Here is a 22,579-nt window from a genome sequence, read left to right as displayed (position 1 = left end):
GGAGGATGTTTGAGATTTACATGTTCAGAAAAATGACTAACTGTAGTTTTGTGGTAGACTATTTACTTAACAGAGGGGAGTATTCAGATTTACACAGGAAATCAATGATTAGAGAACGTTCAGGTCTACCCGAAGGCCTACTCTTCACCAAAATAAAGACAAATATGTGAAGAAAGAAACTGAAATCTTACCCAACTTATCAACAGAAGCTGCTATTAAAATGACTGATCTATTGTAGTCTTGATCAGAAAATATATTGAGCACTGACACTTGAGGATGTTTCTTTCCTGTAAAGAAAATAAGATAGGACTGCAAGAATTTTTTTTTTCTGTGATAAAACCTTAATAGTTTCTTTATTCTGGTATAATTAAATTTAGCTTAGTTGAAAAATTCTGGGATGTGACTTTTGGAAGTGACATTGAATAAACATGAAATTCATGAGAGGCAATGTCCACTTTTCTTACAGCATCTTATTGTATAACCAGATGGCTCAGCCCAGATACAAGCTTTTGATGTCTATAATAGACCCTCTTTTGGACTTGCTACTGAATTTGCCAAAATTCCCTTAACTCAGTCTAAGATGGTAGCCCCTTTCTATAATAGCCAAATCATACCGCTGTAAATCCTGTTCTTTATCAATCTCATCACCTAGGCCTTGTTAATATTTCCTTCCCAAATCCAGAAACTAAACTGTTTGGGTCAAGATCTAACATCTGGCAAAACTAGAATAGACCAATTAGTGCCCAGAGCAGAGGTTTTTGAGACGCATGCACCTGTCCATTAGAAACTGTTCTGAGTCCACCATCTCCTTTTCGGAGGCCACCAACAGCCTTCAGATGTTAACAACTTCCAGCTTTTGGTGGTTTGTGACTCTCTTGAATATGTGTAACCTGAAGGAGAAAGCTGCCATTCCCTTGTGTGGCAGCCATACATAGCCCTAGAGTTATTTTTGAAGTTTACAAGCATGGTCCAGGCTCCTTAAAAGTACCCCTTATGCCTACAAAAGCAAATTCAAAGTGAAGGACAAAAGTTTTCAGGCGGTAATTAAACCTTTGGTTATGCTATTATACCTTGTCTCCCTGTCCCCTGGCAGCTTAACAATTCATCTTTTCAGAGGAAAGGAAAAACAAGTTACACCCAGGAACTACAGAGCTTACAACAGCCCTACACTATTAATTTTAATAATGTGAGAAGATAAACATATGTCACTCACTCATGGCCAAACGAGCATCTATAGAGTCCTGTCCTGGTATAGGTCTAACATTTATAACTCGGATTCCTTTACCTAAGACCTTTCTAGGCCATTTAAATGTGCTCACATTGCTTAATTAGAAAAAAAAAAATACAGTTTATACAGTTTTATTCCACTCACTTAAAAAAATGCCTTTAAAATATTTGTTAAAAAAAGGTTCATTTTCTTAACTAGTGCTACCTTCCTTGCATTTTGAAAACTATAAAAGATGAAGTAAGAACAAGATCATGCAACCTCCTATTTTATGTAGTTTTTCAACATACTCTAACTCCTGGAAGAAAAGAGATATGATTCAATTTTTTTTCATCCTAAATCTTCTCCTGAAAAGCTTTTATTCTCAGTTTCATATGATTCAATTGAATCAAATGCTGAAAGAATAAAATACTACTCTCTCCTGCAATTTCTTAAGCATGCATATAGAAAAAAAAATTACTGCTGGCAAGAGGAGCTGTCAGTGTGAATCTCAGCAGAAGTAAATTGTTTGGTATTTGTAATGGAGTATAATAGCTATAATTCCATTTGAGCTGCTGCCACTAATAAGCTGATAAAAACTGTGAGTTGAGACCCAGGCATCCATCAGTGTGTGTCTTCCACAAATGTCTCTGCACATTTACTTAATCACAGAGACAGGCAACCCAATCCCATTAGGTGTACTGTTTCTGACAATGAAGAGCCCGAGCTGGCTCTTTCCACAAAAAGCATGCAAAATCACAGCTGCATACCAATTCCAAAGGAGTTTTCCTATCAGTAATTATCAGGAATTTTCATAGACATTTCTGGCTCCTGCAAAGTTGCAAGACAGTAACTTAAATATGCTCACAGTTAAGACGGGTTGGGGGAAAACACTTCTTTCATATGAAAAGCAGTAACCACATTAAAAATGACAATTGTAAATTAAAATTTACTGTCTGAAACGCTTTAGGGCTGGTTTCACTTGTTGCCAAAAAGTTACTGATTTAATAATAAGCATTCTATTTAAATGACTGTATACACTGTTGTGTGTGTTAGTGTGTGTGTGAAAGTAAAGACAAATAATATCTAACCATGTGTCATTACAGGAACATTTTAAGAAGGGTGAAAAAAGAGCAGTATCTTTCATAGTAATACTGGCCAAGGGAACAAGGAGGCATGAGTTCCAGTCTTCTGTCACCAAATTGCTGAGTGATCTTACGCACATCATTTAAACGCACTTGCCTAACAGTCTCTATACAGAGAAAAGAGGGTAGAAATAATAATACTGTAATGATTGCATGGGCTTTGCTGGCAGGAGTGCTTTGAAAAGTAGTTGGTATTTGGCAAGTTTATTTTTCATTTAACCTGCTCAATAAAAAGCATAAGGTACGATTATGCTCATTCTATTAATGATCAAATAAACGACCCATGAGGGAAACATTATACTTTTATGTAAATACATCCTCCCCAGGAGCCTGTCAATATCCTGAACAACACGCATCCCAGAGACTCACACGCAAATGTTAAGAGCTGCGCTGCTGAGAGTATGCAGACATTTAGAAAAGAGCATATGTGCACATCTGAGTAACTGAGCTATCTCAGTATCCTGGAGTTGTGCAGAGCTGCAACAGCTCAAGAACAAGGAGTAAAATTCAAGAAGAAAGAAAGGAAAGTGTTCTGTAGATACAGTGTGCACAGTACAAAAATTACCATATTATCAAAACGCTACAATATTCAGCTTCAGTTGTCTGCTTTTCCTACCATTTTTGTCAAGAAGAGCTGCTTTTGCTATGTTCTCAACAATGTATTTTCTTCTGGCTTCTGAAATGTTTAGTAAACAGGCAGCCAAACGGAGCTCCACTCTGGAAGAAGACATGATTTTTCTGGAATAGAAGAAAAATTTGTATGTGTCTCTAGAGTTGATTCATATTTTCATGTTTTAACTATAAAAAAACCATAACTCTTTGGAAATGAAGCAGTCATAATATGAGCACTTTACTATTTCATTCCTAGAAAAATTCTAAAGCATAAAATCCCCAGATTGACTAAAATAAGAAACAATGTGTACACGGTCACATACATATGAACCTTGTAACGACACTGGAAAATACCTGGCAGGGTCCTCAGTATGAATTCCATCATGTATGTGAAAGTTTTTCATTAAAGTATGTTATCCCATTTTAAGCATAGTTTTCCTTAGCCTTAAACAAATAGGCATGATTTTTTTGTTGTTGTTAAACTAGACTTACTGGGGAAATGCAGAAAAAGGAAACGAGGAAGATTATTTAATATGTGGATTCTTATAAAAGAAATTCTTGTGGCAAGAATGAAAAAGTATCTACAGGCCACGCCATGGACATTATACAAATAAATAAGGAAGCCATTTGGATGGTTTACATGACAATTGTCTAAGTTCCTCCTTGTTCCACCAAAGTTTCTAAATCAGTTTAAAGTCTTTTTACAAAATTCTGTAACTTGAAAGATGACACGTATTCTGATATATATTACTCAATAATATCAAAAATGTGATTTTTGTTGAAAATATATTAATTACACAGGTTTTGGAGGTTGCTTTCTTTTTAGTACTCTAGAATAGCATTTTTGACTCATTTTTCCATACCTCAAATGATATTCACGATCTAAAGGAATTAAAACATGTTAAAATAATAAGAAAATAATTTCCCTCTTCAAGTTCAGGACCTCATAACATTGGTCTCTTTTAAATATCATAACTAAAAATGGATGAGGCCCTCATGAATTCATTCAACAAATGTTTGATGAGGGTCGTTTTCTGACAGGTAATGTTCCCTGCGTGAGGGATATCAACCACAGTTGTCTAACTCTGAGACACGCTTTAAACTTTAGAGTTTAAGCTAAAAGTGTTCTGGTGCAAATAATGGTGCTCTCCCTGAATAAATCCGCTGGCTTGTCCGCCAGGATCATTCGTTGGCCTAATCATCTTAACTTAGAGAGAGCTCAGGCCTCGTAGCTAGCTCAGGTTTGCAGGCAGGTTTTCATATCATGTCCATCGTCTCATCACTGAAAATTCATAAAAAGTCTGTCATTACGTTTTTCTAGATATTAATAACATTGTTGTAATAAATCAGCCCAGACCTCTCGTTTCTATGTAAACAAAAAATTGCTTTACACAAGGGGTGTGGGCCTCTTCTGGTTTTCATTTGTTTTCAGTGTGTTTATGCAGCTTAATTGTCTCATCAGGCACTTTCCCAACATAATTATGCTTTTTAACAAATGGTGTTTATGGCAACCCCTAACAGTGCAAAAGAAAGGATTAGTTTCATCCTCTCATTCCACATTTTGATTCCCTGTGGACAGCTAAATCACACAAAGATGGTGTTAGAAAAATTCACCTTCACAGCGAAGCTGGAATGAGCGGCAGTACCAGGCTCAGAAAGTGACCCAAACGCAAGCCCCCCAAAACACTCTGTGTTTGGGACAGGGAGATCCTAGTCCTCCTAGCCCATCCCTTCAATTACCATTGGATGACCTCTGGTGATAGATGAAACACGCGACCGTCCCCCGCCCCCACGCCTCCCCAACCCCAGAGAACCTAGCCCAGCAAGTGCAAAGTGCAGCAGTTCACCTGCCCCCTGCGCACGCACCCCACCGGCACTTGGAGGCCGCAAGGAGGCTCGCCAGGCTGCTGCAACGCGTGCTGGGGCCAGAACCCCGCTGCTGGGAATCCCTGCGCGGTGCCGCCTGGGTTCCTGGGTGGAGTGTCCCAGGACCACGTGCGCTGAAAGGGAACCCGAAGCGACTCCCGGCCTCCACACAGGTCTCGCGGGACGCAGCAGCGGCGAGGGCGCGGGGTTGTGGCGCCCAGGCGCGAGGGGCGGCCGGCGGCTGCGCTGCCCCGGCCGAGCTCTCGAACTAGCGGCCGCGCCTCCCGCTCCGCAGTTTTTGGAAGGGGAGCGGACCTGCGCGCACCGAAGGGCAGTGGGGCAACGCGGCTGCCTAGCCCGAGTCGCCGCAGCGCGTGGCCCGCGCGCAGCCTCCGCCGCCGACTCCGCCTCCCGGGCGCCCGGAGCGCGCCCCACCCCAGCCGCACACCGCCCGGGCTGGCTCTGCCTCTCCCTCCCTGACCTGGCACCACGTGCCTGGCGTCCCTGAAAGCTTCAGTTTCTTCTCAGTGTTGCCTCTTCGTCTGCTCTTCTGTATCGCCAAACCCTCTGCAATTCTCTAGTCAATTAATGACTTTAACGGGGCATTGGAATCTAATGATCAGGTCTTTGCCTATTGATCATGCACCAGCAGGGGGCTCTTCTCTGGTTTCCTTGCAAGGGACACACGCACTCACACACACCCTTCTGGTAAATCCCCTCCTGAAGGATTAGTGCCCCCCGTGACTGTGAACTGGACCCACCCCGGGACAAAAGCAGTCCTTGTGCATACCCATTTAGTCAAAGTTACAACGAATATGAAACAGGCTTCCGCATTTCCTTTTTTTCTAGGCCACTCAACCTTGAAAACACATTTCGCTTCCAAAAAATCAGGACCTGCTTTTTTTTTTTCGTGTAGCAAGGATTAAATGTCACCATTTTGATCCAATTTTGTTCCTGTAGTGAAATAATCACTAAATAACTACTTTGACGGAATAAATTAATTTTTAAAGCTATTTTTTATTTTCTAATTATAATTTTTAAACACAGATTTGAGGAAATTAACATTTATGTGGACATTTGGTTTCTAGCCTAATGTGGCATAAAAATAAGTAACATAATGAGTGTTAAAAAAAATCAGGTTCATGATGCTTCTCACATCATCATCATTGTACTTAGATGTCACAACAGTATTATGTGCGATTATGTCAGATCCAGCCTTCTCCATCTCGGAGTGTTGGCAGGTAGGAGGGTTGTTGGCAAGAGGAGGGGTGTTAACCTCAGGATCCTGGATCCATTCCAAGGCTGGTAATTACATTCTGCCAGCCAAAATTCATCCCATAATTTTAATTGGATAAATCCTTTCTGGCCTAAGCTACTGCTATGCCTGTCAAACTGTTGCCACATTTCACCCCAGAGGTGTCTGTGTTTTAGTTGCAAGAATCAGTCCCTTTGAGGTTGGCTTATCTGTTTAAATCCTCAAAATGCACTGGGATCCTATGGAATTCAATATATATTTAGGTTTTTTTCCTACTAAATCTGCATAAAAATGCATAAAGTAGATACATATCCGTGTTATTACCTAAAGACCAAGACCTATCTAATGTCAGCATTCACTAGATAATTTTGAGAGCTTTTTAACCAGACCAATATTCCTAACTTTCTTCGTCTTCCCTTTTGAGAGCTTTTTTGGCCTCTAGCTTTAGCTTCCGTTTTCCAAAGAAAGTACTGTGGTGTCAAATGTTCCTTCCATGGTAGGGCAAAGAGCCAGAATCCCCTGTATTTCACCTTTCCAAACAATCAGATGATGATACTACTTGCTAAATGAGACGGTGTAATAATATTACATCTAGTCTTATATTCCTCCAGAGAAAACAGTATGACATGGTTCTAGCTGTAGAAACTGCCAGAAGGAAAGCTTTTTCCCCCATGGCTCCTATTCCTCTCTCTCTCCCCGTGAGACTGTTCCTTACAGAGCTACAGGCTATGGGGACATTAAGTAAGATAACATTTCTGAAAGCATCCCTTTCTCCACTCTACTCGCTTCAAACACAAATGGAGAGAAGGCAGGGCCCCAGTGTTCTTTGTGGGGGGCAGCATCTGGCGCCTGCCTGAGGACGGTAAGTATGTATTTTTGGAAAATACAAGGAGACACATACCAACCTGTCTCATGAGAAGTTTAGCGATACGATTGAAAGTATTATTTTGTTCTCTTCAAGAACGGAAAGTTACCATCGGTTACTTTAGGTGTACCGCATGTAATCCTGCCCATTTTGCTACATAAAAAAGCTTTATGTGACATTTGTGTGTGCATCTCAAGTCTCTCATTTTTATTTAACTTAGCATCCTTTGGAGGGAGTCTTCCTACTTTTTGAATAAATGTATTATTCTGACTCCTTGATTCTTCTGCTAAATTCACCTTGTGGGCATTAGTTCTTTTGTTCCTGTCCAGAAAGATATAAACGCTGGAATAGAGACAAACTGAAACTCCCACCGGTCAGTTCTATCTACAACTGCTGTTCTGTAACACTCCCATTGGCTTCCTGTTAGACAAAGAGGACACTTTTCTTTACCCTTTGTTTTCATTTTTGCAAGCAGGGAGAACTTAGCTCTTGTAGAAGACTTTCCTGAGCCATCTGAGCTAAAGAGGGTAAAAGGGAGAGGCTGTGCTTGCTGTGGCCTCACGGATCTACCTGAGCCCTCAGCCCAGGTACTGGTTGAGCAGGGCCAGGACAAGGGTGAGGTCAATGAGGCATTCACCTTGGGCACAAATGTAAGTAGGTGCTAAAAAACTCAGGGATGCAACATTTTTAAAAATAAAAATTAATGCAGAAAAGAAATGTGGTGAACAAAGTATCAAAATCTTAGGTAAAGACAGGATCCAACCCTGCACTTGCCTCTCGACTCAGCCTCACTGACCTCACCCTGATCCTGGCCCTGGGATTGTTCCCTTGCGCCAATCTGTTTCTGATTGTAGGCCTGAGAGGAAACCCTGCCACTCTGCCCTGCCTGCATCCTCTCTTCTGGCCCCCGACATGGGCAACAAAACCAATAATGTCAAGGGTAGAAATTTCCAGGCCAGTGGAGACATATAATTCATACTCTGTTCAAGAGTTTCTAGACTTCCATAGATAGAAGACAGCCAATTTATTTCAAAAGAAGGCAAACCAGGCGCAGTGGCTCACATCTGTAATCCCAGCACTTTAAGGAGGCCGAGGCAGGCAGATCAGTTGAGGTCAGGAGTTTGAGACAAGCCTGGCCACCATGGTGAAACCCTGTCTCTACTAAAAATACAAAACTTGGCCAGGTGTGGTGGTGCATGCGTGTGATTCCAGCTACTCAGGAGGCTGAGGCACGAGAATCACTTGAACCTGGGAGGCGGAGGTTGCAGTGAGCCAAGATCATGCCACTGCACTCCAGCCTGGGGGACAGAGCAAGACTCTGTCTCAAAAAAAAAAAAAAAAAAGAAAGAAAAAAAGAAGGTGGCAAAACCTTATTGGAACAAGGAAAAGAATCCACTCTACTTACCTAATACATTTCAGAGTATGAAAATTGGGTTTCCTGTTGTGCTGTGGAATTTTGAAATGTTTTTAAAGGACCTCCTAATTAATACTATCTATATTCTGTTGGTTTTTTTTTTTCTTTTTTTGGTGTAGCATTTGTTTGTGTTTAGGAAACCATGAGTAGAGAATTATCCTTAGAAAGACAGAAGTCTAATTCTTATTGCAATTTTTTTCTTTGAAAATTTCACTTTAATCACATTTTTTGCACTATATCAGACTTCATTCTATTTTCTTCCCTCATGGAACACAAAAAATTTTTATTTCTTCTTTTATATAAATGTAGTCTGATAAATAAGAGATTTTTAAAAGTGACCTTAGTTGTCATTGTAGGACAGTAAAGTGTTTTTAATTACTTGTATATTTTAAATTGTTTTATCATGTGATATTATGAAATATGTGTTCTACTAGTCATTCTTTTAAAATAGCAAATAGGTTTCACTGCTACCATTATTAGTTTGGAGCGACAGAAGCTGTGCTATTAATTTAAGTGAAGAAAAGGAGCTTGATGTCCAGAAAAAAGTGACAACAACTAACAGAAACACCTCCACTCCCCACACACCTGTGTATTAATTACATAAAATGATCACTAGCCATTTTTGTCTGGAGGAAGGAGGGGTGCGGGGAACCATAGAATTTTGAAAATTAACAATTTATTTTTCACCTTAATATTTTTGAAATCACTTTCCCTTTACACAGTATGGATTGGGTTCTTTCTCCTTAGTCTGCCAATGTCTCTTTCAAGAAAGACCAATAGGCTAAAATGTAAGCATAGTTATTAGCTTAAAATGGAATCACTTGGTATGCATTCACAGCTGGAATATCTCATGTAACTAGCCAAAAGTTAAAAGCCTATGATCCACCCGCCCCTTAATTCATAATTTGCTCTTTTATACCTTCCATGTGGTCATTCAGTTGTGCTTTCCTTTATTAAGGGACCTGGGCATAATGCAGATGAAATGAAGTGTTTCCAAGAGCCTCTCTCCAATGCTGTTTTTTCATAACTATTAGTTATATTGCAGATGAAAAACAATTCCTAAAATAGACTTTGAATTTCTGCTGAAAATTTGTTTTAACTTTTGGGATGACCTTAAGATTATTTCCAAAGCTACTAAAATTCACAAAATATATCATTATATTCAAACAATGCTGGGAATGCTTAGACACATTTTCCCCTAAGTAACGTAAATTTTTGTTGTTTTATGAAGTTTTGTCTATAAATATTTACTTAAAAATGCCAACCCGTGAATGGTAACTGCCAACATCTTGTGTCAGTCCAGCGGTGGCCAGTCATGCTCTCCACACTTTTGTAGGGCTGTTGTTGTTTAATGTCCCTATGTATATGCAAATAAATGGCAACTCTTACTGACACCAAGAGGGGAAGGTCCTATATGCACAGAAATCAGAGACCCAGAACGAAAGCCTGCATGTCATGTTTGCCACGTCCTAATTCAGGTGGGTGTTCAGAGGCACCCCTTGTTTTGAAAAGGAGCCCCTTGTGGAGAGAACCGGTTCTCCTGCTCTTGGGTAGATCTCCAAGCCCTGAGTTTGAGTGTCTCTGCAGGACACTCAAACTTAGGTTTTCCTGCTAGTTTGTTTGGTTTTTACTATATAGCTCAGTGTTGGAAGGAATTTAACTTTTTTGAATGTACCGTTTCATTACATTTAAATAAAAAATATTTAATTTCTTAGGAAGAAGGGGTAAAGATTAATTTGTTGGTGCTTTTTCTTTTTTAAAAAATTTTATTTTGATGCCTTTTTTTAAACTATGGTTTTTTTGTTTTTATTTTCGTTTTGAGACAGACTCTCGCTCTTGCCCAGGATGGAATGCAGTGGCTGACCATGGGTCCCTGCAGCCTCTACTTCCCAGGCTCAGGTGATTCTCCCACCTAGGCCTCCTGAGTAGCTGGGGCTACAGGCAGGTGCCACCACACCTGGCTAATAGCTGGAGCTACAGGCACGTGCTCCCACACCTTGCTAATTTTTGTCTTTTTTGTAGACATGGGGTTTTGCTATGATGCCCAGGCTAGACTTGAACTCCAGAACTCAAGGAGTTGGCCTGCCTCAGCTTCCCAAAGTGCTGTGATTACAGGAATAAGCCACCATGCCCAGCCTGCATGTTTTCTTTATCCTATCCTGTGTCTCTCAGTTATTATTCAACACTTTTAGCTCAAAGGTCAATGCTCATGTCAAAGATTTGAAAGCAAAAATTCCCTGCCCCTACAGGGCAGAAGGGACCTGAGAGATCACCTGGCGTCTCCTCATAACCCTTTGTTCAAATTCTGCCTCTGCCTGGTGCAGTGGCTTACATCTGTAACCTCAGTGCTTTGGAGAGGCTGAGGCAGGAGGATGGCTTGAGGACAGGAGGTCGAGGTTGCAGTGAGCTGTGATCACACCACTGCACTCCAGCTCGGGAGAGCGAGACCCTGCCTCAAAAAAAAATTACACCTCACCTGAAATAAGACAGTAGAGATGAAAGCAGAGTGGCTGATGGAAGCAGGGGGTTGGGGTGGAGAGCTGGGTGTCCCACAGTCCTGCACTTTTCACCCCCCATCTGCCCTTATCTGCTTCTTCCACAGCCTGTGCCTGAAACCTAAGGTCCCTTCAAAACCACAAACTAGTTCAAACACTTTTCTTGGGCTTGAACCCCTTTTTTATAACATCATACAATGTTCTTATCTTTTGAAAATTAACCCTCTCTCTTGAAAAGAGATCTATTATGTGGTCTCAAAATGCAAGCACTGCTGGACACGGTGACTCACGCCTGTAACCCCAGCACTTTGGAAGGCCAAGGCAGGAGTTCAAGACCAGCCTGGGCAACATATGGAGACCCCCGTCTCTCAAAAAAAAAAAAAAAAAAAGTCCAAAAATTAGCCAAGCACGGTTGTGCTCACCTGTAGTCCCCAGCTACTCAGGAGGTGAGGTGGGAGGGTAGTTTGAGCCCAGGAGTGAGACCCTGTCTGAAGAAAAAAAAAAAAAAAAGCAAGTGCTGTGGAAAATCCACATTACTTTGTAAATTATTGGATGAGCCTTAATTTCTGCAGAGGAAATAAATATGAATATTCAAATCTGAAATGTTCCATCAAAGACTTGAATTAATACTGGAGGAAATGTGGTATAGAAACCATAATGATCAAGATTTGGGGGAAGGAGGAAGGAGGATTCCAAAAGATGCAATCAAATAGGGCAGGTAATTACAGTTCAAACAATATGCAAGAATGAAAGTGGCTCAGTTACTATATCATTAACCAGTTCTGAAGACTGTAATACAACCCTGCCCTTCCCAATACCTCTGTGAGTTTAAACATCAGTATTTTCATTTTTCTATTTTAAGCAAAAGGATGGATGTGTTCCTTATAGGAGATTTCTGGGTTTTCTGTATTTTAATTAGATATGGGGCCCATTTTTGTTCTCTGCACCCTCATCCTTCTTTTTTTTAACTTATATCTCATGTTACTCCGTTTGATCTATTCTGTGACCTTAAGTTCTGAATGACTACAGAACGGTCTGCTGCAGTGGCTTCAGCCACTCATATTTTAAAGCCAAATTTAAATTATAAATATAAAAACATATAATCAAAAATATGTAACGAAAATACATTTTGTAAATCAGAATCAAATTATATCAAATATTCATTTTATTACTACTGATTTTACTCAAATAAAATCCACACAACTTTTCATATCAGGTTTTCTTTATTTGTTAATGTAAGACACAAAGGACTCTCCACAGTTTTATTTCTATAAAACATTAATACTTTTGAAGAAATTTTTCAAACTATAAAACTTGTTAAACTAGTTGTATCTAATTAGACTGTCTAAAATTTACTGATAAAAGTACAAGAGTAGAGAAGTTGGAGGGAAAAATATTTTAAAAATTTATCCTGGGTGCAACCTCAATTGACGTAGTAATAAACCAACTGGAAGACTGTATTCTTTTTTTTTTTTTGAGACAGAGTCTTACTCTGTCACCAGGCTGGAGTGCAGTGGCGTGATCTTGGCTCACTGCAACTTCCACCTCCCTTGTTCAAGTGCTTCTCCTGCCTCAGCCTCCAGAGGTGCTGGGACTACAGGTGCTCACTACCACGCCCAGCAAATTTTTGTATTTTTATTAGAGATGGAGTTTCACCATGTTGGTCAGGATGGTCTCGATCTCTTGACCTCGTGATCTGCCCGCCTCAGCCTCCCAAAGTGCTGGGATTACAGGCATGAGCCACTGCCCCGATCCTATTTTAAATTTTACATGTCTGGAGGATGAAGTCCAGGGCCCTTCCCAGTGTGGCCCTGCCCAATTTTTTAAGTATTTTCTCCATTCCTTTTCCCAACCCTCCTCATTCTGATTTCATACCCTAACAGTACCTGCTCACCAACAATTTAAACTATTACAAGGCTCTGACTTTGCTTGTGCTTTGCTCAAAATTTCATTCCATGGCCTCACCCACCCACCCAATAAACAACCCCCATCTCTGTGAAGACTTCCTGAATTCTATCCTCTTTCCTAGGATTCATTAAATAATTTCTTTGTTCCCAGAACATCTTACACTTAGAAATGAAACACTGATCACATCATATTATTGTTTATTTCATAAGCACCTCTCTCTCCTGTCAGATTAAATAGAAACAGGATAGTCCTTATCTTTGTATCTTTTTTTTGTTTTGTTTTTAGATACAGGGTTGCTGCTGCTCAGGAAAGTACAGTGGTATGATTATGGCTCACTGCAGCCTTGCCCTTCTTGGCTAAGCCAATCCTCCCTCCTCACCCACCTAAGTAGCTGGAACTACAGTCTTATGCCACCACAACAAGCTAATTTTTAAAATTTTGTTAGAGATGCGGTCTCACTGTGTTGCCCAGACTGATCTCAAACTCCTGGCCTCAAGAAATCCTCTTGCCTTGCCTCCCAAGTTCTGCCATTACAGGCATGAGCCATTATAGCCCTTGGTCCAGTCTTGAATCATGGTAGGTACGTTGTAAAAATGTGTTGACGAAATGAATTCAAGGACTGATGGTGGATAAGTATGTGTGTCAGTGAATGAATGTGAGGACAAATTAATGAATAAACAAACAAACCAACAACAAGGAAGTGAATGAATAGGTCAGTTTCTCAACCTTGGCACTGTTATATTTTGAGCAATGTAATTCTTTGTTGTGGGGGGCTGTCCTGTGCACTGTAGGACCCTTAGCAGCATCCCTGGCCTCTACCCACTAGATGCCAGTAGCAGCTCCCTCCATCCCCATCCATGCAGCTGGGAAAACCAAAAATGTCTCCAGACGTTGCCAAAGACCTGCCAAGGGCAAAATTGCCCTTGACTGAGAACCACTGGAAGAGATGGAAAGAAGACTGGTTACAGCAATTCAGGTGGAGAGCAGCGATTGGTCTCCAATCAGTCCAGTACTTTCTCTAATATGATTTAGCCTTGTTGAGATCCAAATTCAATTCTTAATCTTCTCACAAAATATTCTTAAAACACTCTGTTGAAAACAGAGTCAACAAAAATATGATTTATGAGACAGAATATTTTAAAACAACATTGAGTAAAGGTATACTTCCTTTATTTTAACAAATTTGGTTTACTATTGCCTTTTAAAAATACCATTTATCCATGGCTGATATTGTTAAATGATAACTATGTGACCGTGCCTAATAAGTATTTGCTCCTAGAAGTCATATGGTTTGTCAAAATTTTCTAAATGCCACTTTATAGCACCATCTTGTGGATCTCAGAGGAATTCATGGATTTCAATTTAAAATGTCTAGTGATTTCTTCAGAAAAGGATGAAAAGAATAAACTATAAGGAAAAAATAAGTTGTGCTTATTGAAATGTTCTACCAAACTCTGAATTAGAGACATAGTGAAGTTTGACTTCAATTTTTATATGCCAAGATTTACTGTTTGGTTTTAACGATAGCTTCCTCTTTGGCCTTTGGAAAGTCAAATAGCCACAAACCTATGTCATTGTCATCATCATGTGTTTCTTTTGTAGGTTACTATCATGTGCAATCAGCAAAGAAGGGATGTGCCAACAAGAAAGGTCATCCTAATGTACTGTTTAATATTTGAATATTCATTTTGAATGTATGGATATAACTTAGAATTAAAATTTCCTTATGTGCTATAAGTATTGGAAAAGCAGTGTTGCAAAATTAGAGAAGATTGTGAAAGCTGGTAAGCTTACACAGAAAACAAATAACAATCTTTAAGCTGTTAAATTGAGAAATAGAGATATAGATTGACAATAATATGAATATTCATTCCTGTACCATGATGTCAAACTTTTAAAATCTGATTACGAAGTTGTTTATTATAGAAGCATAATTGCAGTTACAGTTCACATTTTGTATTATGTCTAAGGAGTTCATTCCATGATGGTATCTAGCATCAGCCTCCAAAAAATGTTGATCCAATACTTAGCCTTTGGGAATTTGGCCTAAAAATGTATTCAATATACATCTATTCTAAACCTAAAAGAAGAATCAAATAGAAAGAAAATGATGTAAAACATAACAGATTTGAAGTACCTTCCTCTTTTTTTAAATATGTGAGTTTTTTCTTTCTAACTTGAAAGTAAATATTTATCATGAAATACCAGGAGCATGAAATGCTAAGGACTGTATGAGTAGCCTACATGGGATTACTGTATGGAAAAAAGCATTTCTATTAACGGATATATCAATAATAACAGTCCAATTTTAAAGGTAAAATGTTTAATTGATTAAAATTCTCATTTGTTATTTTCCACCCTGATAGACAGTCTCCTTCTCTTCTCCATGACATAAACTAAACATAGCCATATACCAGAAGATTCTATTCCCTGATTATCTCCTCATCTCTCCACAAGGAAACATCAAGAATGGCCAGCTGGGTTCAGCCCAGCGTATTTGGATATCTAAGCTCCATTCTTCTCCAAGATAAGGTACCATTACTTAGGGAAATGGTAAGAATACAAGGGTGTCTAAAAGAGAACTTTTCTAGCAAGAACTTTCACATAATTAATTTCGATCCCAAAGTAACAATATTACATTACAGGACAGTGGACTCCTTTGCAGGTCTTCGTGGTTGAAGGTAGATCCCCAGCAGGTAGATCAAGTCAGCAAGCTCAAATAACCACAATAGTTGTAATGGCATTTAGCTCTATTTAACCCACGTACCTCTGTAAGAAGGCAATCCACGTTATGAATAACATAGTTTTTGGCTTTGAGTGAGCATAGAGAAGCCCCTGATTAGTCAATATTCCATAGCGGAAAAAGCTTCAGACCAGGGATCAAGAAACCATATTTCTATTCCAGCCTGTCACCAAGTGCATAACATTAGACAAATGACTCAGTCCCTCTGCATCTCAGTTCCCATATCTGTCAAATGAGGGGGCTGGACTAGGTGTTCTTTAATGTCCTTTCCAGCTTAACAGATTAAGATTCTGTGAATTGTTCTGCTGGGTAGTAGCCTAGCCCAATTTTAATATTATCTTTCTGTGAGTGGGCCTAGGGAATGATTTGAGTAGCGTCACCCTGCACATTTAAGGACTTAACAAAACCATCTCTAACTTTCCCTCCTAGTGATCAAAGGTAGAAGTACCCTTTAAGTTTTTGAACTTTTCTTAATGCCATTTATTTTCAACATACGCCACATCAGAAAGACTTCCATTTTACTTGTGAATATTTTCTTCGAATTTCAGAGAATATCCACCGAATCTTACTTTTCTAAAATCAGCTTCTAATTCTCTGAACCTTTTATATCTTACATATTTTACAGACTGTAATCATACATCTTTTATCTTTTCCTGAAGAGAGGCTGCAGAATGTTTACCCTGGTAAGGGTTCCACAGTCGAAATAACTTTCGGTCTCACTTCATGGTATCGGACTCACTTCATCATCTTATTGGATATTCCCAATGGCTGTTAAAACTTCAACAATTCCGAAACATTTACCTTTGTTTTCTGATTGTTTTTGTTTTGAGTTTGCTTTATTCTGGCTTGGTTAGTCAATTTACTTTTGGCAGGATTTTTTGGGGCTATCACTTCAGAAACTGGCTTTACCATCTAAGCCTATTGTTTGAGCCTGTCCTGACACAGAGTCATTTCTGGGAAGATTTTATGCTTCTCTGAATATTTTTTCCAGCTCCTTTTTAAAAAAATGTATTTAATTATTTCCTTCTAGAAATGAACAAGAACCTCTGAACATCACATTAGGATGGACATTTAAAAGATAAATGAACTTTCAGTCCAATATCTGAGACACCTCAAAGATTCAGATGTCTCCAGTTTCTGTTTCTGTATTTGATATACTTAATTCAAAGGTAAATTCACAATATATTGAGACTAATTCAGTGTGTTCCCTTGTGCTACCTCAGTCAAACATGGTTTTGGTGATGAAAGTTCATGTTCAATAATCCCTGGAATCAAAAGTAGTTTAGTGTGAGAACTAAAAAAAAAAAAAAAAAAAAAAAAAAAAAAAAGTATATCTATTCAATGCAAAGAAAAGAGTTATGTATTTACAAGGAGTGAGAAAATTAAAGTTTGGAACCTGCTGTGATGAGGAGTAAGAAGGGATGACATTTCCACTGAATGTGCTACCCTACCTTCTCAACTACTGAAATATTATACTAACTTTGTAAAACTGGAAACCTAACTTGTCTTATGTTGAATGTTAGCCAATAGTTGTAGCAAAGGTGATTAGTCAGTTAATCTCAAAGTTAGTTAGGATTTTAAATTTAACCTATAGATACACCATAATAAACAGGATTGGGGCAACTCATGTAATTTATTTGTTGAAATTAAAATTATTACAAAGATATCATATCAAATATCGTGATAAAAATAGTCAAAAATATTTTTGGTCACTAAATTTCATACCATTACTACATTTGTATTAATTATATGATATGGACCCTTATATTTCAGTAGTTCATGGCTTTTACTGATACCTTTGTTTCTCTTTAATATTTAGAGAAAGGATTTTTATATTACTGTTTTTCTCTTAAAGTTATCTTATACACATTTTTGCTATTTTTATCTTATTTACAAATTAAGCACATTTAAGTTACTAATCTACTTTAAATTTTAAATGAGAAATGCTTTAAAAAATAGGAATTAGACATCTTGTGCCCAAAATATTGAAAACATAATCCCTTTAAAAATATCCACCATCAAAAAAAAAAAAAAATCCACCATCTCTCTCCTCCCTTTCCTTTTAATTCAAACTAGTTAGTTTCCTTTGAAGATGTCTTTTGCCAATGTTTCTGAAAACTATTTTTGTTTGAAAATTTCAGGGTGGAATGGTTTTTTAGATGAAGGAAACTGTATTTGCAATTATAGCTTATAAAGTAGAGAAAACCATAAACTCCTTTTGGCATCAGTTTGACTCAAGGTCAAAATTAGATTTCCTCCTTCTACAGCATTTGAATCATAAACCCCTCTTTTTATAAGTAGATAGATTTGGGGTGGAGGGTCAGTTGGAGACTACAAAATATACTGTATGAATACGAGTGAAAGTAAACAGCTCCCTTAATTTTGACCTTTTCTATTAAAGGGCTTTTTTTTTTTTTTTTTTTTTTGGCCTTAGTACTGATGTCATTTTACATTTTCTTAATTCAATAACAACTTAGCTTTAAAAATGTCAGATTTACACTATTAAAGGTAGAACTGTGTATTTTCATATCAGAATGTCTGGGGGTAGTGATGGTAATTATTACAGAGAAAGGCATTGAGGCCTGCTATGCTACAGAACTATTAGGTGTCGTGAGAAAATGAAAAAGGTACTTACAGAGAAATAATTCCTGGCCTTTAGGACCCTGTAGTATGTAGCTATCTTTTTAAGGCTTTCATGCCAAACATTCACGAATCAATCTTGAAGTTATCATTTGAGTGGGAAAGTGTGGGGCTTGGACTAGAAAAATCACCTCCTTTACTCTGTTTCATCAACTCTTATTGGAATGCATCACCTCACTAATGACTGTGCCTAAAGATAATTGACAATTCAAAGTTCAACTCATTTTACACTAATTATCTAATATTCATTTAACTAGTATTTATGAGGTCACAAATCACCAAGCTAAAGGAGTCCTAAAAGAGTTTTCTGAAGAGGCAGGAAAATACACAATCCCACATTAAGGAACAAGACTTTAAGACAACTAGAAAATCATTAAAAGGTTGTTAAGCCAGGATCCAAGATTAATTTTACATGGTAAATAAATCTGACTCATGATCAAGCAATGAGAATCACATAAAAACATTATGAAATGATAAATTCTACCACCTGACAAGAGGGCCGCACTTAAGTCTTTTTGGCAGATGGTTGGTAGCAGGTGAATGATTGAGGATACATGGTGGTTATTTGGTCTCTTTTCTTTTTTTTTTGAGAGCAATATAATTTAATAGTTTATTTTTTTTTATTTATTTATTTTTTTTATTATACTTTAAGTTCTAGGGTACATGTGCATAACGTGCAGGTTTGTTACATATGTATACTTGTGCAATGTTGGTGTGCTGCACCCATCAACTCGTCAGCACCCATCAATTCATCATTTATATCAGGTATAACTCCCCAATGCAATCCCTCTCCCCTCCCCCCTCCCCATGATAAGCCCAGTGTGTGATGTTCCCCTTCCCGAGTCCAAGTGATCTCATTGTTCAGTTCCCACCTATGAGTGAGAACATGCGGTGTTTGGTTTTCTCTTCTTGTGATAGTTTGCTAAGAATGATGGTTTCCAGCTGCATCCATGTCCCTACCTTGACTTACTCAGCCCTTGTCCAAGTGAGTACAAAAATGTGCTGAGAATCATGCAGACTTTGCAAAAAGATAAGTAATATGCATAGCTCCTTAGTTTCCCCCAAGATCATTAAAAACCTGATATTAATGATGTGTAATGACATCAGTTTCTTTTGTTGTTGTTGTTGTTTGTGGGTTTTTTGTTTGTTTGTTTTTGTTTTTTTGTTTGGTTTTTGGAGGTTTTCTTTGAGACAGGATCTCACTCTGTTTCCCAGGCTGGAGTACAGTGGTGATCACAGCTCACTGCAGCCTCAACCTCCTGGCTCAGGTACTCCCACCTCAGCCTCCTGAGTAGCTGGGACTACAGGCATTTGCCACCATGCCTGGCTAATTGTTGTATTTTTTGTAGAAATAGGTTTTTGCCATGTTGCCCAGGCTGGTCTCGAACTCCTAGGCTCCAAGCAGTGCACCCACCTTGGCCTCCCAAAGTGCTAGGATTTCAGGTGTGAGGCACGGCACCCAGCCTAGTACCAATTTCTATCATGATTTGTTGCATTTAGAGTTGAAAGCAATTTTTTTTGTTATAAAGAAAAATCTTTTTAAAAATTTTCTTAATCTATGTAAGAAGTGCTAAGATTAGACTATATTTACACATTAAGCAGTGGAAATGTTTATTATGTCAGGCTCTTAAGTGGGGATGTGTATGTTTGTTGACTTTTTATTATAGAAAATTTCAAACACCAAAGTGAATCCCACATGCCTAACCTCAACAATTATTAACACAGACAATTTTATTTCATCTCTAATTCATCTTACTTTCCTGTCCTCTCCACCCTGTCCTTTAAAGTATAATTTTAAAGAAAGCCCAGCTATCATATTTCACACATACATTCAAGGGGAGGTTTTTGAAGTGCATACAGCACTGTTCTTTCCATGACTTACATCCATTTTGAAAAAGTTCAGATTGCCCAAGTGGTCACTGTCAGAGATCCATTTCCCCAACCATGACTTTGTTCTCTCAAGTATTATACCTTCCATGTGTAGACTTCCTACGTCACTCACTGATCCGTGGCATCACTTTCAGTCTATCTATGAATATAAATGTTGACTTGGCAACTTGATTTAAAAGGTATCCAAAGGAGTCATTATTCTTTACAATTCATCCATTCCTTCATTTCTTGCTCTACATGCTAGAGGTACAGTGTTGAGCAAATTAGACAAAGAGCCTGCCTTCCAGTGTGTTTTCTAGAGTTGAGATCAAGAGACAAGGGCTTACTACTTGGAAGACCCCCCCCCTTTGTATGTGGGCAGTGTTGTTCCTGATTCTACCTTAGTTTCCCTCTGGGAAACCCCAAAATAAGCCCATAGTAGTGAATTAAATAAATATGTAAAACAATGATAAACTGGTTTGTGATTGTAATTGTCATTTTTAGAGCACATACTTCTTGTATGGGAATTAACAAGTTTTGTGTGTGTCTATTTCCACCTCCCCTCTACTCCCAAATCTCACACCCTGCAGATTGCTCCAGGCAGGTCTGGGAAAATGTGAATGACCACATTTTCATCTCAAAATAAAGTACAAATTTTTTTAAAGCTCTATGTCCAAAATCCAAGGTTCTGAAAATGAGATTTCTAAATAATTAGATGATGTGATGATGGCAATCAGAAAATATGTATAAATCTCTCCACAAAACTACTGTATAATTTAGTAGCTATCATATATTATCTTAAAATGAGTAATGATTATGCAAACTTAGCTCCTTTATAGCTCAATCTCTAATTTAAAAACTGCTGTTTAGAGCTATAAAAGATATCATTGTTTTTTGCAACATCAAATGATACCTAATTCAAATTCCTTTGAAAGCCATATGCAGAACTTTGAGCTTCTGCTGTTTCAGAACTGACTTTCTTTCTTGATAGGTACTGGATAAAAATAAACTCAACATTTAAATCACACGGTACATACCTGTAATGAAAAAACATAAAACAATGAGCAGTCACATAAAAGCTTTCTTTTTAAATTTAAATTTAACTAGTTTTAACTACTTATTTTTATTTCTCCAATCAAAAAAATAAATTATAATTTACATGCTCTGATATAAAGCACTTTCTGTCATTTCTCCTTTGGGAACGGAGAATATAAACGGTTTCTAATTTTGAAGATTCAAAAGATTGAATAGCTGGATAAATTATAACTTAAAATTCCCATTAATTTATTTTCAAATGAGGAAAACCCACAACTTTAAGAAACCGATTATTATGGGGAAAAAAGGCCTTGATTTGTAATTGCACCCAAATATGAAAACCTACATTTTGTAAGCATAAAGATTACATTCTCTTCAAAAGATTTGCAAATTCTCATAGGCACATAACTTAGAGAATGAGAGAATTGTAATTTGAAAAATTACAGATTTCATTGTTTTTGATGTGTGAAACCTATAAACAAATATCAGGAGATTGTATTGCAAAACTGAAAATCCCTTGTTTAGTTTTGTAAAGGACAGTGCCCTATGTGGCTTACAACCCTGACTTAAAAGAAAAATGCAGAGTAATGCAAAAGACACTCTAATCACTGCATCTAATTACAAAGAAGAATAGCTCAGTAAAAATTTTAAGTATCTTTGGGCAGGCGTGTGGTCTCGTGGTCAGAGCATGGGATTTCAAGTCAGTAGTCTAAATTTCTATTTTAAACACCACTTCTAAATTTCTCCATGACTTTGGACATGACATTAACTTTATTTTTAAATGAGAACTTGAGATCTGTTCTCGATAATTACAAAGCAGTTTTGAAATCCTTTAATAGGGGTATAAATCTAATACTGTAAAAAAATTAACAGAGGGACAGGTGCTTTCTTGACTTCTTGATAAAAAAAAAATGAAAGACTTACTTGACAAAAAGAAAAGGTAAGGTAAGTTAAAATGAATTCAGAAGATGTTTCTTTAGCATTTGCCCTACATAGTAACATTGCTATACTCATGTGTTATTTCAAAGTCAGTTCAGGACATTATTTAACAGTCAACTCACTGATATGGTGACTAATTTTGATAGCTTTTCTCTAAATTGCTCCTTTGCTTTTATAGAAATGGTAGTCCTCAGTGCAGCCAACACTGCTCTTTTCATACTAATTGTTATTGTCACTCTAAGGAACTTGAACTCCACAGTGATGTGCCTGCTTTGTTTTTGTTTATGTGTAGTATTTTTTAAGCATTCCTCCGAGTGCAGTAAGTACAGGCAAATTACCATGTAAGTTTTCTTTAAACTGTTGCTAGATTTCTAGGGATAAATGCAGGTGATTCAAATTCTAACATACCTCTATAAATCAATTACCACAGTAATTGTCATTGGGAATAACTAACATTTGAATCCAAGGAATGTGATCTGACTTATAGAACTCTTTCCTCCCTCCCTACCTCCCTCTCTTCCTTCCTTCCTTCTTTCCTCCCTTCCTTCCTTCCTTCCTTCCTTCCTTCCTTCCTTCCTTCCTTCCTTCC

At 38.0% G+C, this 22,579-nt stretch overlaps 1 protein-coding gene across 1 annotated transcript in view; it reads right to left on the bottom strand.

The window, feature by feature from the left end:
• LOC105517477 overlaps nucleotides 1–7,839 on the bottom strand; it is a 96,133-nt gene extending 88,294 nt beyond the window's left edge. Inside the window, exons 1-4 of the mRNA XM_011950014.1 lie at nucleotides 7,749–7,839; nucleotides 4,828–5,308; nucleotides 2,966–3,087; nucleotides 192–287 (exon numbers count right to left, since the gene is read on the bottom strand). Coding sequence (XP_011805404.1) covers nucleotides 192–287; nucleotides 2,966–3,087; nucleotides 4,828–5,308; nucleotides 7,749–7,839 — 790 coding nt within the window. The remainder of the gene's footprint in view (nucleotides 1–191; nucleotides 288–2,965; nucleotides 3,088–4,827; nucleotides 5,309–7,748) is intronic.
• Between the last annotated feature and the right edge of the window lie 14,740 nt (nucleotides 7,840–22,579).

This window comes from Colobus angolensis, unplaced genomic scaffold (assembly GCF_000951035.1).
Source record: "Colobus angolensis palliatus isolate OR3802 unplaced genomic scaffold, Cang.pa_1.0 Scaffold30, whole genome shotgun sequence".
Lineage (NCBI taxonomy): Eukaryota > Metazoa > Chordata > Mammalia > Primates > Cercopithecidae > Colobus > Colobus angolensis.
Note: the sequence above shows the minus strand (reverse complement) of the source record. Positions and strands in the feature narration are given on the sequence as shown.